Raw genomic sequence first — 19,668 nt, forward strand, 5'->3', positions numbered from 1 at the left:
AATTTAAAAAAAAAAAAAACACTTTACAAAAACCATTAAGAACTATACCGCTGGACATGCATTTTCCTTTCCCTTGCCCTTGGAAGCATAAGACACCTTTTCTTTTCCTTTCGACATTGCCTTTGTATTTTCCTTTTCCATTACCTTTAAAAAATAACCAAAGTATAAGAAATAACCAAAGTATAGGAAAAAAAATATAAATAAATAAATAAAATGATAAGAAAGTAATTTTTGGGAGAGGCAAAACAACGACTAACTAATTAGCAATCAACGACTAACTAATTAAATTATAAGATTGTAAAATAAATACTTTTAATTAAATTAAAATATCAACCATATAAATTTTTTTTAACAACGACTAACTAATAAAGAATTACATAACATCTAAACCTAAAAAGAAAAAATAATGAAAATATCTAAACGGTAGATACATTTCAGTGTATGAAGTAATTGATCATCCGTAATATGATGCCAAAATACAAAAGAACTTATTGTTCAACAATTGAAAAAGTAACTCAAACAGTAAATCTAAATTTTAAAGATTCCTTAAGAGTATTATTGTTGTATAGGCTTTTTTTGATGAGTCGTGATTATATAAAATAATATAAGAAATGAAATATAATTTCATCTATAGAATCACTATAAGAATTAAACGACAAATCCATAATATAGCATAATATATAATTTTAATTGAATATGGAATAATGCAGGAGAAAATAAGAAAAAAAAAAAAAAACAACAACAACAACAATTTAGGGTTCGTCTGAGATGTGGGTTGACTTTTTAATTTTTTAGCTTTTTAGCTATTTTAGCTTGGAGCTAAAAAGCCTTGTTTGGAATAAGTTTTTTGACTTTTTTAACTTTTGTAAGAGAAAAAGTAAAATGATTATAGTTTGGATGTGATATTTTGTCTTATTGAGCTAAAAAACTTATTTTGTCTTTTTGTAACTATTTTAGCCAAAAAATCTCATTATAGCTTATGTCAAACGAAGGCTTAATTATTGTTTGACAACATTACTTTTTTGCCTAAAAATTAAAATGTTGCTAAAAAAATTAAAAAGCCAACAACTTATACTAAAAATTCAAAGATTCTATTTTCTCTCTACTTTTTGTACATATTTTCATTAAAAAAAATCAAAAAATCATCCCATACATACTAGCCTTTTTTACATCTTATTTTAGTTAAAAAGTTAAAAAGTTACTAAAAAAATTTATTCCCCAACGAAGCCTAGTATTAAAAAAATCTTAATACCTTTGAAAGAATTAAGAAGAAAATTGTGAAATGCAAAATTGGTACTGGGTTTGTGAATTATCTCAATTTACTATAAAAAATATATGAAAAAGAAATATTTATCAAATAGAGTCCATATAAAATAACTAAAGTTAGTATAATTTAAATTAGGTTTGGGTTTATGTAAAACTTATATGTAATTAAAAAAATAAATGTTGACATAGCTCTTATAGAAAAAAGTAAGTCCTAATAATGTGTCACTTAAATACGGAAAGAAATTACTTTTAATAAAATATATATGATTACAAATACACCTCTTAGTGTTTGTTTAAAATACGAATTATTTTTTGTAATTTTAGAAATTACATTGTGTCTCTGAAAGTTTTAAATTGTATAGCAAATGACCATATTTATTAATAAATTATTAAGTTAATTAACAGTTCTTAATAATATCATAAATATATTTTAATTAATAATTTAAATAATTTTATTATTGTATAAGAGAGTGGTCAAAAATTTTATTTCTTGTTTATTAATTTTTTTAAAATAAAAATTATGACAATGTGATATTTATAATTTTTATAATTAAAAATAATAATATATATTTTAAGTAAATCTGAAAAGATGTATTTATTAAGAGTAATGCTAAAAATCTCAAATATTTTACTAAAAATTTTATTAAATATCTCACGTGAGACCCACACAATGCGGGTACCAAATACCTCTAGCATTTTTGATTTATTAATGACCAAACAAATCAAAATTGCCAAAATTCCAAAGCCAAAATACAAGTTGCAGTGCCGGTCTTAACGGGAACACCAATTTGGGCAGATCGAGAGGTTTGGACCGTTAGATCTATGAGATGGTGGGGCCACTTGTAATTTACAAGTTGTAAAGATGGTTGGTTGACTTGACTGCATTCACTTTATGCACGGGCTGTGGCGTTTTGTGCAAGTCCGTATGTCGTTTTCATCGTTTTGTCTCTATTTCTCACTTTATGGCCACATTATGAGCTCATGGAATTGTAATATGAGCTCTCTAGTGCTCTATTATTTCTACAAGGCCAAATTAATTTAAAAATACAAAATAAAAAAATAAAAAAAGTAATCGTAACCACTTTTTAAGTCATAGTTTATGGTGTGTTTTCTTTATTAAAAAGAAAGTTTGGCTAATGATGGTTTTAAGAGTTATCAACAAGTATTAAAAATTTTCAAAATATTTTTATGATTTTAAAATAGTTTTTACATATCTCAAAATATATTTACATATTTTAATAATTTTTTCCCTAGGAGAATAAAAGAAAAAATAATGAATAAATAAATTGATAGAGATAGTATGATAACAATTAACAACATATATGATAGCATGGCTCTGCGTGGGACCCTTTTTTCATAATAAATAAATAAATAAAAATTGTATTCCTTTTACATTTTCGTGCATTTTTTGTGCAAATAAATCTCCCCACTTTTCACGGTTTAGGCAAACAAAAATGATTGGGATCTCCAATTTTAGGACCTTCATGACTCTCAAAATGATTTGAATCAATCATTTGTTTTTTTAATCTCTCTCACATGAGTAATTCAAATTATTTTAAGAAAAAATTACCAAGAAGTTTTTTTTGAAAAACGTATAGTCTATTTAGTCCCATAACTTTTTGTTTGTACCCAAAAGTCCAATAACGTTATTCTTCTTCTCTGCTTTTCTTCTTCTCTTTGTAATTTTCAGCGATCATTGACGGGTAACCATATCTTGCTTCTTCTCTTTGTCTTTCTCTTTCTCTTTCTGATACATAGTTACCGACGACCAACGACTACTGTCGATTGGGATTCACCGGTAACCACCGACCGCCGACTCCTTATCTCACCGACGGTAAAGAAATGTTTCCGACGAAGAAGATGAGTAAATCTACTCAGATCCAACTTGATCTAAACAAAAAATAGTTGCCGAAGTATAATTATCTCTCTATATCCGCCTCTTTCCTTCGATCTCTTATTTTTTTTACATTTTCACTACTATACACTTCTCTTTTTCTGTTCTAATGGAGAAAATTTTTATATTCTGAACAAATTATTTTCGAGTTTTAGCTGCAGACGGTGAAAACTGTAAAATTTTGCAGTTTCAAATTTTTTTGGTGCTAGAATGAATCATGGTTTAAAACTGTAAAATTTTGTAATTTTAAAATTTTTTGGTGCTGAAATGAATCATAGTATAAAACTGTAAAATTTTACAGTTTAATAACATTATTTAAAACTGTAAAATTTTACAGTTTCATAACATGTTTTTCAGTTTGATTAATAAAGATAAATGCTTAATAGATTTTTTCTTTGAAACTGTAACATTTTACAGTTTTAAAACTTGTTTTTTAGTTTGATCAATATTGGAAATTATTTGCTTAAACCTTACAAAAATTGAAAAATAACATATGTTTTTCTTATTGCTGCTGTTTTTTGTCGTTCCATTTTTTTTCTTTTAGTTTATCAATATTTAGCACATTTTGCTATGTTTTTTCGCTCTAATTTCTTCATTTATTCTTTTTTTTTTTTGCAATATTCTGCACATTCCGGTGAGTCTCCAATGATCTTCTTAACATTCAGTGAACGTTCTGACGTTCTGAACATCTTGGTGACTTCCATTAATGTTCATAATACTCCGGCGAACTTCTGACGATACTCCGGCGACTTCTTGGTGATGTTGAACATTCCGACGAATGTTTGGTGACTGTTTGACGAAAGTCCAACAGTAGTACGATGTAACAACGTCTGTAAATTTATTTATTTTTTTAAAAAAGGATTTTTTGGTAACAATTAAAAATATATAGGACTAATTGGTGCAAGTGTTTTGTTTGAGGATTAGATAGGTTTTGAACTTTATATATGGGACTTATTGGTAAGTTCCTTATTTTAAGAGTCATGGGATCCCTAAAATTGGGGGTCTCAATCATTATTGTTAAGCAAATTAGACATGGACGCATGTGAACTATATGTTCATTTATGGTTGGGCCCAATAACCCAAATAATATTAGGGAAATTTATTGATAAGTTCTATACACAAAATTTAAGATTTATCTAATTTTAAAATAAAATATTTACACCAATTAGTTTTATATATTTTTAATTGTTATCAAAAAAAATTATTTTTAAAATTTACAGACGTTGTTACATTTCACTATTGTCAATGTTGGCACCATAAATTTGCAATTTTTATTATTATTTATTATTTTTATAATTGCAGGACATGTGATATCCTCCTACTCATTTGGAGGCTATGAGAAGTTATGAAATATGAAAAGATGATAGAGAATTAAATGGAGAACATGGAGCATGAATTATAGGTTAAATGAAGTTATAAAGACATGGAGGGATATGTGACATTGTGGGAATGAAGATGGAAGAGTGGATAGTTTTAAGTGGTTATTGAGTAGTTATTTCCTACAAATATTTGCCTATAAATAGTCATTCATGGCTACATTGTAAAAGATCCAAAACTCAAATAAAAAATAATTGATTTCAATATCTCTTGTCATATTTCTTATCTTAGGAGTAGTTTAATATAGATTTATATTTCGAACCATTTATTTTCAGTATTTTCTTTTCAGAGCATTTTATGCACTTTCTTTTGAAGCATCGGAGTAGAGGTAAGTAATTATTACTTTGATTGTTCACTCAATCGTCTTTCTTTATCTCTCTCATTCTTCTTTTAAATTTTCTTTTCTCTATACTTGGCAATTTGGAGTCCTCTTTGTTGAGGCAAAAGAACTGTCAACGTAATTGCTTGATAATTAGTTTGAATTTAATCTGTAAGAATTTTTCAATCCTTACTGGCACGCTCGCATTTATGGTATTTTCCTTCGTAGGAAAAATAAGCCAACAATTTTGGCACGCCCAATGGGACGTTAAGTGTAAGAAATGAAAAATGAATTGGATTTGTCCATTTCAAATAGCTTAGATGAAATCTATTGGCGTAAACAAAAAATTTTGGATCTTCAAGAAGAGATCCATTTTCTTGATGAAACAAACTTTCATCCCTTACAATATTATTTAGTAAAAGAAAAAAGACACCATTTAATTGAAGAAATTCATCAACTTGATATGAAAATTTGCCAATGGAAATATGAGTTATCAACTCTCACAACTAAGTCTTTAACTGAGGCTTTAATGGCCGGAATTAATGAAATTTTTCAAAATTTTTCCATGATTAAAAGTAACAAAAGCAAAAAGTTGATTTCATCAATAGCTCGGGGGTTTAAGAGCCCGTGTTAAAAGAGCCAAATTATGAAATTAACATAACAAAAGAGTATGTTCTTGAGCCAAATTTGGCTAACAATAATGTTCCATGCATGGTTCGGGCGGTCCAAAAACTAATTTTTAAAGAGTCAAGTCATGAAAATATCATACCTATGGGGATTTTCATAAGTCATTAATGGTTAACATGGAAAAACAGCTCACTTTGCTAAATAATTATGAAAATCAATTCGGCAAAAGTCATGTTTTTAAACCAAACATGGTCAAGAAGAATGAACAAGTCATTGTTCATGAATTCAAAATTTTTGACATTTTTCAAAATATTAAAAAGTATGAATTTTCATGGTCACAATATACCATAATTTTTGTTATTCAAGATCCATTTTGGATTTGTGGATCACATCAAACGTTGACTTTGATGGAATGGCTAACAAATAATATTTTGTTATTGCAATATATTGGGCCAAAAATACGGTTATTAGTTGATCCATAAAACCATCACCATTTGGTTTTGTGATTACCTTCAAAGCATGTCTCAAGACACTTCGAAGCATGTTATTAAGAACATGTGAGGGTTGTTAATCCAACTCTTTGGATTTGGTTCGAAGGGTTGTCGTGAGCACTCTCGAAGGACAACTTTGATCATTTAGTAATATATGTGACTTTCGAAGGGTGGTTTTGTCATCAATAAACACCTTCGAAATGTAACATGAAACAAGAAGGCTTTCGAAATATGTACCTTCCTTTAAATATATGTAAAATGGCAATTAATTAATTGTCAAATAATGCCTATTTTGGCATGATAATTAGTGGCTTTACTAATAAACAGTTTCATAGTCATTTGTTACATGAAAATGTAACTAGTATTCTACAAAAATTGGTTTGAAGAAATAATATTGGTGGTTGTGAACCTTCAATGTTGGCCAAAAGTTGATTCGAAAGCCCTTTTTGCCATGTAAGCTTCGAAGCACTCCATCTTATATCAACAACAGCTTCAAAGAAAAAATAGTGATGGTTGTGAACCTTCGAAGCTTTGCCAAATATTTCCAAGGATGTCATTCGTCATTTGTCAGCACTTTCGACCTTCAAATGATGATTTTGGTCCTCTATACCACATTCGAAGCTGGTTATTTAGCATGTGTAATAGTTTGCTAAGGTGAATCATTGGCCTTGCCTTGAAAATATGTGGTTATCCTTTGAAGCTTTTCTGCAATAATATCCCTTCAATGCGTATATATATAATTCACAACATCTAGTCATAATTTTATGTTCATTCGAAACACTTTATTGGTGCTATTATATCATTCGAAGCACTTTGTTGATATTATTCGAAGCACTTTATTACTTGGATTAGTCATGTGCTTGGTTCAGCCCTTCAAAAATTTAAGTAAATATCATTTTTAACGGCCGTGGGAGGTAATGTTGGCACCATAAATCTGTAATTTTTATTATTAATTATTATTTATATAATTGCAAGACATGTGACATCCTCCTACTTATTTGGAGGTTATGAGAAGTTATAGAAGATAAAAAGATGATGGAGAATTAAATGGAGAACATGGAGCATGAATTGGAGGTTAAAGGAAGTTTTGAAGACATGGAGGGATATGTGGCATTGTGAGAATGAAGATGGAAGAGTTGGATAGTTTTAAGTGGTTATTGGGTAGTTATTTCCTACAAATATTTGCCTATAAATAGTCATTCATGGTTATATTGTAAAAGATCCAAAACTCAAATAAAAAACAATTGATTTCAATATTTCTTGTCATTTTCCTTATCTTAGGAGTAGTTTAATATAAATTTATATTCGAAGCATTTATTTTCAGCATTTTCTTTTCAAAGCATTTTATGCACTTCCTTTTCGAAGCATAGGAGTAGAGGTAAGTAATTATTACTTTGATTGTTCACTTAATCGTCTTTCTTCGTCTTCTTCATTCTTTTTTTAAATTTTCTTTTCTCTACACTTGGCAATTTTGAAGTCTTCTTTGTTGAGGCAAAAGAATCATCAATGCAATCGTTTGATAATTAGCTTGAATTTAATCTGTAAGGATTTTTCAATTCTTGCTGGCACGCTCGCATTTATGGTATTTTCCTTCACAGAAAAAATAAGCCAACAGTCGGACTTTCGTCTTATGGTCACCAGAGACTCGTCGGAATGTTTAAAGTATTGCTAGAGTGTTTTGAATATCATTGGAAGCTGCCAGAATGTCCAAAACGTTAGTTAGACATTAAGAATATCATCGGAGACTCACCGGAATGTCCAGAATATTATCGGGAAAGAAAGAATAAAATAAATAGAGAAATTAGAGTGAAAGAAACATAACAAAATGTACAAACTATTGAAAAACTAAAAGGAAAAAAAAAAGGTAACAACAACGAACAGTAATAATGGGAAAAAAATGTTATTTTTTAATTTTATAGGGTTTAAGCAAAGAATCTTCAATATTGATCAAATTGAAAAGTAAGCTTTGAAACTGTAAAATGTTGCAGTCTCAAACCAAAAATCTATTAAACATTTATCATTATTAATCAAACTGAAAAATATATTATGAAACTATAAAATTTTATAATTCTAAAATATGTTATGAAAGTGCATAATTTTATAATTCTAAAAAATGTTATGAAACTGTAAAATTTTGTAATTTTAAAACATGATTTATTTCAGTATAAAAAAAATTAAAAATGTAAAATTTTACAATTTCCATTGCCTGTAATTAAAATTCAAAAATAACTTGTTCATAATTTGAAAATTTTCTATATTAAAACAGGAAAAAAAGAATGCGTGTAGCAGAGAAAATGTAGAATAATTGAAAGATCAAATGAGAGAAACAAATATAAAGAAATGATTATATTTCGACAACTATTTTTGGTTTAGATTTAACCAGATCTGATATAGATATAGTATCTTCTTTGCTGAAAACTCATATCCTTTGTCGTCAGTGAGGGTGAAATAAGGAGTCTGAGGTCAATGGTTGTCGGTAAATCCCAATTGATGGTAGTCGTCAATCACTAATGATTATGTATCAGAAAAAAAAAAAAGAGAATAAGTAAGATATGATCCCCAGTCACTAGTAATCAAGAAGAGAAAAAGACAAAAAAGAACGAAGATAGAAGAAAAAAAAAATACAAAACTTTAGGATATAAACAAAAAATTGTGAAACTAATAAATTATACTCCTTTTAAAGAGGACTGGTTAGTAATTTGTCGACAATATTATTTTAACCACTTATATTTTATGATATAAGGGTGGTGGGAATTTTTTCTGGCCTTATCTCTTATGCATCTATTTCAAACTTTGACTTGAAAATGAAAGTTTTTGTTAACTTTTCCAGTTTTCTCTTTCATCCATCTACTTTTGTCAATAGGCAAAAATCCATCTACAGTATTTATATTGGACTGATTGGTGTTTTGAGAAAATAGTAAAAAATTTATTTTTTTTACTTTTTAAAACTTTTTTATGTAAAAAAATAAAGAAATAAGTGTGTTTGGTTTGAGTTTTCTGAATTAAGTTTTTTGAAAATTGAATTTTTTGATTTTTATATTTTTGATTTTTATTTTTAGTGAATATTTTTAAAATTTAAATATTTTTTTTATTTTTTTAGATGCACCTTATTTTGATGTATCTAAAAAGTAAAAAAATTGTGAAAAAATATTTTAAAAAATTAATAAATATATAAAAATATAAAAAATGTACTGAATTCTTGTATTTTTTTTTATATTTTTGGTATTTAATGAATTTTTAAAAGATTTTTTTTCAATTTTTTTTTACTTTTTAGGTGTATTTTTCTTAGCTGTGTCTAAAAAGTAAAAAAATTACTTAAAATATTAAAAAAATTCAGTAAAAACAAAAAATATGAAAAATAAGAAAATAAAATTTTATGAAAAGTGTTTTTGGAAAAATAAAACCAAGCAACCCAAAAAAATAAAAAAGCTAAAAAAAAATTAAAAAATTAATCTTTCCAAATTGTCCCAAATTGTCGATTTAAGTGTACAAACCCTATTGAAAGATATATAATTGAGACACTTGCTCAATGTACAAGTTACAATGACAATGCATTCCAAACACCGTTAATCAAAACAGGAGAAATTATTCAATACTCTCAACACATTCCTCAATTTCATCTACTAGGGTTTGTCAAGAGACGGGGGGTTTGTGAAGTTTTGGATTTATTGGAGCCATGATGACAAAGTATGTTTTTAAGCAAGTGACAAGAGTCTCAAACTGGACAATCAATCAGTATGTCACCATTTTAGGCACATTATGTTTTGGCAGCCGCCATTTTTCAACCTTTTTTTTGGACAAATTACATATATTCTCGAGATTTGATTAAATTATAAATATTCTTAAGGTTTGAAAAATTATAAATTTTTTCTTGAATGCTATATTTACATAATAAATTAGGAGATAATTTATTATGAAATATAAATTACAGGAGACAAATTATTATGAAAATACAAATCTTAAGAGGTGGGATATAATTTTTAAAACTTCAAAAGAATATATATAATTTAGCTAAATTTCAAGGGAGTAATTTGCCTTTTTTTTTTTTTTTTTTTTCCTTTATGAGCATAGTTTGTGGATATCCATTCTTTGATTTGGATAATCAACAATAGGTTTGAATATTTACATGAGATAAGTTTCACGTATAATATAATACTCGTTATTTATTTTATTTTGTACAAATTTTTTATATTTATAGTATAGCTGCTCATAAATTATTATTTCTTTCTTAAGAATAGCACAACATAATAGGGTTTAAGCTAAATTTTTATTTAGGGTTGGTATAATACAAAAAGTCAAAAAGTCACTATTCTATTTAAATCACATCATCTTATTTAAATCACATCACCTCTCTAACACATCACATCAAACTCAATCCAAACTCAATCCAAACCTAACCCAAACCCAACCCATATAAGCTAATAAGTCAAAAAGTGTACTTTTTTAGAACATCCCAAACCAATCCTAATAAATTGCTTGTTGAGTTGGGCCTCTACATGGAGATGGTGCCACTGCTGTACTTTATGCATAGCGGTGATTGTTATTCGATCCGTATGACTCGTTTCAGATTTTATGCCTTATTTGGGGTACCCTATTTTAGTTCATCTTTTTATCTTTTTTGAGTTACATCAATCAACATCTCCTCTCTACTTTTTTACACATCTTTTTTATAAAAAGTCAAAAAGTATACTTATTTAGAACATCCCAAACCACCCCTTATTTTGATTATTTGAACAGTTTTAATTTTAGGAAATATAGAGAAGAATATATCTATAAAAAATCAAATTAATCAAACATCGATAACTCTATCACAGCACATCTATGTATAAAAAATGAATAAGTATGTATCATACTGAATAAAAATGTGATTTGATGAAGGAATTATCGATATCTAATTAATTTAATTTTTTATTAATATTTTCTAAAATTTAAACAATTTAAATTATAAAAATAAAATTTAAAACGAATCTCACGGACGGCAGGATAGTCACCTCTACGCATCAAGTACACCAGTGACCTCAAATCCCCTTCTTATACTGTACCAGGATCCTCTTAAGTTTTCCCCCTGAAGTGATCTCCGAAGTGGGGTGATCCAACGACTCAAAATATAACTAACCAAAACGACGTCGTTTTGGTTAGTAATTTCAAAAAAATAAAAAATAAAAAAATTGCTTTCATTCAAAATTCCAATTATTCCTTTCAGTATAACAGAGCTGTGTGGCGGAAGTGTGAGAAAGAAAGAAGAAGACAGACAGAGAAGAGAGGCGGGAGTGTCGACCAGTCGCCGCCGCCATAGCTGAGGTGTGGGAACATTTTATTCATCCCTTTTGAATACAAATTCTGTACATGGTTGTACAAATCTATACAAATCTGATGATGTATTTTTAACATATATATTTCATTAACATATATATTTCTGTTGTTGATGATGTATTTTTAACATTGTACAAATCTATACATATATAATCCTCCAATCTCTACACTTTATTTTATTTTTATGAAAGCAACCATGATTTTCTTGGTTGAACTAGCTATACATATATAATCCAAAAACCATGGCTCCTCTCTTCTTTCAGTTCACTACCATGAAAACCAACACACATACATACTTCTATTTGTATACATTATTTAATAACGAAGTATCTTTGACTACTCCATTATATGTTGTGCATACAAAGAAATTAGCAATTCATTGGATTTTGATCTTCTTTCACTATGTAATATTAAAACCCAAAAGATGTAAAAAAAATTGCATTCCTTTAATGTTATATGTTATGTCTGGAGTTGCATTTTACATCATCAGATGGAATGTGCATTGGGGCTTTTTAGTTGTATTATGTTAATTTTTCTTATGTTATTTTTCAAACATTTTAGATCTCTTACATTTCATTTATCCCTTTATTTTGTTTGTTATTATTGTTTAATTTTGATGTTGTACGTTCACATGTTGATTATAAGAAAATTAAGGAATCTGTGTTAAATCTAGATCATTGAAAACATAATTTACCATTGAAGGGATTTGTCCCCCTTTGTTTATATAATCTAATATGATTCAATTCTTGTAGTATTTTTATTTAGTTTGTATTATTTTGCAAACATAATTTACAGTTTTTATGCTAATATTGAGCATTTTTTTTTTAAAGTGACTTGGCACATTGATATGGAACCTAACAATGTTGAGAATGATGGGGGTGATTGTGATTGGAAGCCTAGAGTTCACATGACATTTGATACAGAACAAAAAGCATATAATTTCTATAATGCTTATGAAGGAAGGCTGGGCTTTAGTATTAAAAGGAGTTATGTAAACAAGAACAAGGAGGGGCAAATCACTTCAAGGCTATTTGTTTATAATAAGGAGGGGTTTCGGGGTGTCGACAAGCGAGATCCATTAACAAAAAATCCTAGGCAGGAAGTAAGGACTGGTTGTCAAGCCCGACTTATCATTAAGTGGGATAGGAATATTCATAAATTTTTTGTTGGTGAGTTTGTTGAACAACATAATCATATTTTTGTACCAACAGAATGTACGCATATGTTACCATCCCAAAGGAAGATATCTGCATCACAGACAACCAAAATAGATTTAGCCAAAAAATCTGGAATCCGGCTTAATACTGCATTTGAGCTCATGGGTAATGAAGCTAGTGGAAGGGAGTCGCTTGGGTTCACAAAAGTGGACCAAAAAAATTATTTGAGAACAAAGAGGCAAAAGAGTTTAGCATATGGGGAGGCAGGTAGCATTTTGCAATATTTTCATGAGAAGACATTGGAGAATCCATCTTTTTTTTACTCAGTCCAATTACATAGTGAGGAGCAGATTACAAACATATTTTGGGCCGATGCTCAGATGATCATGGATTATGGGCAATTTGGTGATGTTGTGACTTTCGACACTTCTTACAAGTTAAATAGTGCACATAGACCATTTGCGTCTTTCGCTGGATTTAACCATCATAGGGAAACTGTTATATTTGGCGCAGCTTTGATGTATGATGAGACTACTGATTCTTTTATATGGCTTTTAGAAGATTCTTGGAGGCAATGTCAAGTAAGGCTCCGAAAATAATTTTTACGGATCAGGATACTGCAATGGCTAAGGCCATACCTATTGTCATGCCTAACACAAAACACCGCCTTTGCACTTGGCATTTGATGCAAAATGCATTAAGGCATGCAAATTCTATCTTCAAGGATAAGGAGGTGAAGGATAAGGAGATGAAGAGTGTTTTATCCAAATTTATGTACGACATTGAGGATGAGGATGATTTTATATTAAAATGAGAGGAAATGCAAAGTGCGAGATAATCATTGGTTGAAGTTAACATTTGGGGTCAAGGAAAAATGGGGTTGGCCATATGTTAGAAATGCATGGGGTGCGGGTATGAGTAGCACCCAACTTAGTGAATCCTTTAATGCATTCTTGAAGGATTTTATTCAGTCTGATCATAACTTAATGCAATTTTTCATGCATTTTGATCGAGTTCTTTGTGAGAAGACGTACAAAGAGTTACAAGCCAAATATGCTCTATGCCAAAAGTTGCCAAGGGTGAATATTAAAGTGAAGATTATGGAGCAAGCTACAGATGTTTACACAAATAAAATTTATGAAGAATTTCAAGATGACTATGTTAAGTCCCTCGAAGTAAACATTGAAGAAACTGAAATTTGTGGTGAGAGTACCATTTATACGGTTCTTGATAGTGATAGTGTAAAGGTGAGGAATGTGAGAGTGGAGTGTGATGGTTCACTCACTTGCAATTGTAGGAAGTTTAAAATGAAAGGCATTTTGTGTAGTCATTGTTTGAAGATCCTTAGAGAGACCCTCAAATTCAAAGAGATTCATTCCCAATATATTCTCAAAAGATGGACTAAAAAAGCAAGAGCTGAAAATATGAAAGATAGGTGTGGGCATGATATTAAGGTTGATGTAAGATTGTATCAAACTTCACGCTTTAGATCATTGATGGCAATTTTCAGAGCAATAGCGTGTACAGCTTCCGAAAATAAGGAAACATATAACTTGACGGTAGAGAAAGCGGATGACTTAATTGCAAACATTGAAAGCATGTTAAGCGCAAAATTCAATATGCCTTTTTCAGATACTATTGAACAAGAAAGCCCTCCCGACACATGCCTCGAAAGCTTTGAAGTGGATGGTGTAGCGGATACAAATGTAGTTCAAGCAAAAGGACTCAAACGAAAAGAGTGCACTAGCAAGGAACGAAGACAGACAAAAGGTGGTTTGGAGCTTGCGTTGGCAACGAAAAATAAAACAAGTTCACATAATGCTTCTCAAACTCCCATGTCTGTTGTTCCTCGACCTAGTTCACATAATGCTTCTCAAACTCTCATGTCTATTGCTCCTCAACCTCCTCCCTTATTTTCGGCGAGTGCTCCTGAACCACCTCCCTTGTTTTCCCCGAGTATTCCTCAATTAGCTCATTTATTTTCAATAAGTGCTCCTCAACTTCCTCCATTCTCGACGTGTGTTCCTCAAGTTAATGCTTCGTCTTCTCAATTTATGTATCTCACCTATGATGTAAGTTAGTTTAATAAGAAGTTTTATTATGTTTATTTGTAAATATTTTGTACCATTTTAAATTGATATGTGTTTGTTATTGTTGCAGCCAAGTTTTCTTCGTCACAATATGCCTTTTTCAATGCCATCGATGTATTCCGTCCATGGAAGCTATCAAGCCTTGCTTAACAATGCAAGCGGTTATGACTCGCTAGCCTCGAATAGTCCTGCATGTAGTCAAGTAATTTATTTTTCACTTTTCCTCTTTTATTTTGCCATTCATTCATTTAAAGTTCCATTTTATTTTATGATTCCTTTTATATATTTGTTTTCTTTTTTAGGTACTATATGGGCATGGGCGTGGTCGTAGGCGTGGCCAAGGGCATGGGAATGTGGATCACACGTCAATATTGTAGCGTTGATTTTTTTGGTTGGATATGTAATATTGAATACTTTTCATGTGAATGTAGAAATTTGTGAAATTTTTAAACTTTTTTGTTGGATATGTAATATTGAAGCTTGATAGATTTTGGTGCTAAAATTTGTGTTGATATGTTTGTGAAATTTGTGCTAATATGTTGCTGAAATATGTGCTGAAATAGTGCTCAAATTTGTGCTGATATGTTGCTCAAATTTGGTTGAAATGGTGCTCAAATTTGTGCTGATATGTTGCTAAAATTTGATTGAAATGGTGCTCAAATTTGTGCTGATATGTTGCTGAAACTTGTGTTGATATGTTGCTGAAATGGTGCTCAAATTTGTGCTGATATGTTGCTGAAATTTGGTTGAAATGATGCTCAAATTTGTGTTGATATGTTGCTGAAATTTATGTTGTTGAAATTTGTGTTGATATGTTGCTGAAATTTGATTGAAATGGCGCTCAAATTTATGTTGATATGTTGCGGAAATTTGTGCTGATATGATGTTGAAATATGTGCTGAAATGGTGCTCAAATTTGTGCTGATATGTTGTTAAAATTTGGTTGAAATGGTGCTCAAATTTTGTTGAAATGGTGCTCAAAGTTGTGTTGAAAATTGTGCTGAAATGGTGCTCAAATTTGTGCTGAAATGGTGCTCAAATTGTTACATGTGTTCTAGAGAAAGGATTATTTCACCATTCACCAATGACAGATTGATTGATTTCCCCCCCCCCCCTAAATCAACTCAGACCAACTTTGTTGAAAAAAACTATACCCCTAATCAGTCATGAGAACATTGTAAATTTACCTATTTGATTTCTTTCTACACTCGTCAAACGTATTGAATTTTTTTTTTTTTTAAATGTACTCAACTAGGGAAGTGGTGTTGTGATGTCATTAAGGTTTCTTGTTCTTCTCATTTCATCACCAAATAAAGAGAACACTAATAAGTTCCTTCCAGTACATTTCTATTCCTTCAATCCCAGCATACAAAAACCACCTCATAGAACAACAAATGCATAACCTAATCCCCAAATGATGAGGATTTTACATAAACTAAAAGCACAAAAAACAGTAACATACCATACCAACAATCCAAACAAACAAACAAAGTCAACAACCAACTTAATTTACACATAATATTTAGTTCACAAAAGGCGAAGTCCAAATCCGAATTTAAATTACACTTAATATTTAAACAACAAAATAAGTGCAAATCCAAATAACATTATTACAATGGCGTAGTGCAACTTTTTCGAAGTTGTCTAATCTCTACAACCATTTGTTTACTTTTTTTCGTAAACTTTGTAACCATCTCTTTCAGCTCATCATTGGATACAATCAATTCGTTGACCAAAGGGTTAATATTACAATTTTCGTCGCTTTCCTCCCTTATCATCTTCAACCATTGACGGTGCTTACGTACAGGCATCCACCACTTAAAGAAGCCGCATCCATTGGTGTTATTTAAAGGGCAAGCAAAGTATACCATCCCTAGATTGTCCTTTGACTCTGAAATCCTAAATGTTGCTCCCACCCTGCAACGACATTTTCGATTTCTAAACTGAATTTCACTAATATCACTCACAGATGCATTTGATGTTGATATTTTTTTACCTGACATAACAGCAATGGAACAACAATAAGTAGGACTCAAATTCTAAATCACATGAAATGGGTAATGGGAGTGAATCCCGCCATCTATAAAGGTAAATAAGTACATGAAATGGGTAATGGGAGTAAGGAATTTATAAATATTGAGTCAAGCAAATCTCAAGTAAAATAATATCGTGTAACACAATGATAACATAATCTATATCATCAATCAGATTTCTCCATCTGATTTGGGTTTTTCCTCAAAATAATACACTACAATTACTTTTAAGAACTACATGCTACACTAAAGATCAATTATCAAATCAGCTCCACAAGAAAATAAAATAACAGTTTTGATATTAAAAAAATAAATTTTATAAGGGAATGTGATTAAATCCACAAGAATAATCCCAACAAAAGTTTCAGCATAGAAAGTTTCATCACCATCAAACAATTCCTCGTTCTGTTAAATGACCTTAAGTTACCAATGTAACTGGAGAAACAAACAAATTATAACTAAACTCCATACTAGAGCACATTACCAGACTTCATTATAAGAAACAAATCCAATTTAAGCAATCCCAATCTATAGAACCCACCAAGATTTTGGCACAAAATGTTACAAACTTTACAGCTTTATCCCAAATCTAATCCACATAGTTCAAATTAACAACTAATCCAGGCACAACCTCACATCAAAGTAATCAGATTCACAAAGATTTCATAGCTGAACCTCACAGCAACAAAGTCAACGCAGCAAACACAAAGGGTATACACACCCAATCCAAACTCAAATCATAAAATTGACAATATAACATCAACAAGAGCGCAATTAACCAAATGGGTCACCATCAATTCAACTTTGGATTAACAAAACAGTACATACACAAAGATTCTTGTATAAACTAATCCAGAAGTAGAATTAGATACTCACGCAAAGGGAGAGGGCTCAACAAAACAAACACATCATAAACTTAATCAATAATAACTAATATGTTTAGGCTAATAATTGAGCTTAAGCAGAAGAATCAGTAATATGGTTCATGTTGACTACTTTAACAAGGATTGATTTTGGATTAAAACCTCAAATGGAGCAAAATATAAAATGTGTTGAATAAACACCATTTGTAATAAACATCACGATCACATTTAGAATGGCAGAGTGTACCTCAGATCCAATTTTGCTTTCCTAGCTAATGTAAGGTTTTGATTTAAAGAAATCAAAGAACCAATAAAGCAAAGAACACACGTTCAGATTTTGCATTTACAGAGAACACACATTCCCTAACACCAAATAAACAATCCCTAGTGCTCACATTTGCAGAGATAAATAAACATATAATCAATCCACATTTCTTTATTAAACCAGATTTTCTTGAAAACACGAAGAAGAAAATTAAAGAAACTTTAATCAAAGTCAACATTGACATCCGGTAGCCAAGTTCAGATTTTCCCTAATTTTTGGATTCAAAGCCCTAATATTTTAAGTTTAGAGGATGAACGAACCTGCGCTTTTTTCCTTCAATCTGTTGGAGTATGGCGGGCAGTGGCGTGGTAGCGACGAGTCAGGGGTGGATCGGAAGCTCCTCCTCCAGCCCTTTTCGTTCTCTCTCTCTCTCTCTCTCTCTCTCTCTCTCTCTCTCCCTCTGTAATGCTTCACATATCAGATCTGAGGGAATTTTGAATGAAAGCAAATTTTATTTTATGTTTTGAAATTACTAACCAAAACGACATCGTTTTGGTTAGTTACATTTTGAGCCATTGGATTACCCCACTTCAGGGATCACTTCAAGGGGGAAACTTCAGAGGATCCTGATACTCTCATACTTATTAGTTGGCTGTTCTTAGGGATTTGGATGAATTGAGAGGGAAAAAAACAAAACAAAACGTAATGAAAGGGTTGTCATTATCCATAATAAACACACAATAAGAATTAGGTATTTCATGTCGAGGTGGCAAACATAACGTGAAACCATGAATCTATCTAATTTTACGCATTTAATTTTATTTAATTTCATAAATAGATTGCATTTTGAAAATCCATTTAAAATTAAATTTAAATAGCTTAGACATTGGTATTTATTATTGTCAGTTGGATCTGGGTTAAAAATAAGTAACAAACCCACCACCCACATCTTAGGGAAAGGATTCAATAAAAGTTTTTAATTGATAAATTTATCACTGTAAATTTATTTATAAAAATAAAGGAGACTGATAAATTTATTAATAAAACTTAATGGATAATAAATTTCAAAAGTAGGAGTTATTGGTAATTTACCCTTATGGGGATATGCTACTCAATGTGTTCTAAAAAGTGAATGGCTCAGATTATTTAAATAGGACCTGGAGTGGGCCCCATTGAACTCACAATAATGACTACTGTGCAAAGGCACAACATCCATCATTTATCTTGTACACATGACATCACCAACCAATTATAACCTAACACATGATTAAGTAAACCCTTACCCACCTATTAATTGTAATCACCTGCTCATATCATTGTTATAATTTCCATATAACTTCTATGTCATCATAGTTAGGTTGGGATCTATACATAGTGAATATTGTAAGTAAAATTAACAGTGGCGAAGATCGATAATCCCATGAAGGTGTTTATCAAACAAGAAGAATATACAATCCAGAAGTGAAAACAAAGAGAGAAAATAATTAACAATTCCAAGTGGTTTGGTCCATTGTTTCAGCCATCTATTTATAACTTACATGATGTCTCTTTATCAATGGTTACAACCATTGGTATTGAGTCTCCAAACCCAATAGTCATAATGTTTCAAGCATTGTGTCCTTATATTTCAAATACAAACACCTTCCAAATTTATTTCTTCTTGTGGAAAGGTATATGAATCACCACTTATGTAGGCTATGATTCGGTGTGAGAAGGTCTACCATATTATGGTGTGAGCACCTTTCATACCTTCATCTTCCAGTTGATCACACTATAATATTAGTGATAAAACCTGACTTCGGCACGTTTACCTTAGTACCAAAATTTTGCCTCATGTCAATTTTCATCTATGAATTTACCTCATAGATCAACGTCTGATTGTGACTTGGCTATACGTGAGCACATTTTTGCCACCAATCTGACTGCACCCGTACGAATGTGTTCTCCCTCTGACAACACACTCTAGATGATTA

At 30.5% G+C, this 19,668-nt stretch overlaps 1 protein-coding gene across 1 annotated transcript; it reads left to right on the forward strand.

Annotated features, from left to right (window-relative positions):
- The first annotated feature begins 12,134 nt into the window (after positions 1-12,134).
- Positions 12,135-13,258, forward strand: LOC114274541 (protein FAR1-RELATED SEQUENCE 5-like). Its single transcript, XM_082897039.1, has 2 exons — positions 12,135-12,964; positions 13,006-13,258. The coding sequence occupies exons 1-2, from the start codon at positions 12,135-12,137 to the stop codon at positions 13,256-13,258; spliced, it is 1,083 nt and encodes a 360-aa protein (XP_082753165.1).
- The last annotated feature ends 6,410 nt before the right edge of the window (positions 13,259-19,668 follow it).

Source organism: Camellia sinensis, chromosome 12, assembly GCF_055761805.1.
Source record: "Camellia sinensis isolate YWXY chromosome 12, ASM5576180v1, whole genome shotgun sequence".
In the NCBI taxonomy this organism is placed as follows: Eukaryota; Viridiplantae; Streptophyta; class Magnoliopsida; order Ericales; family Theaceae; genus Camellia; species Camellia sinensis.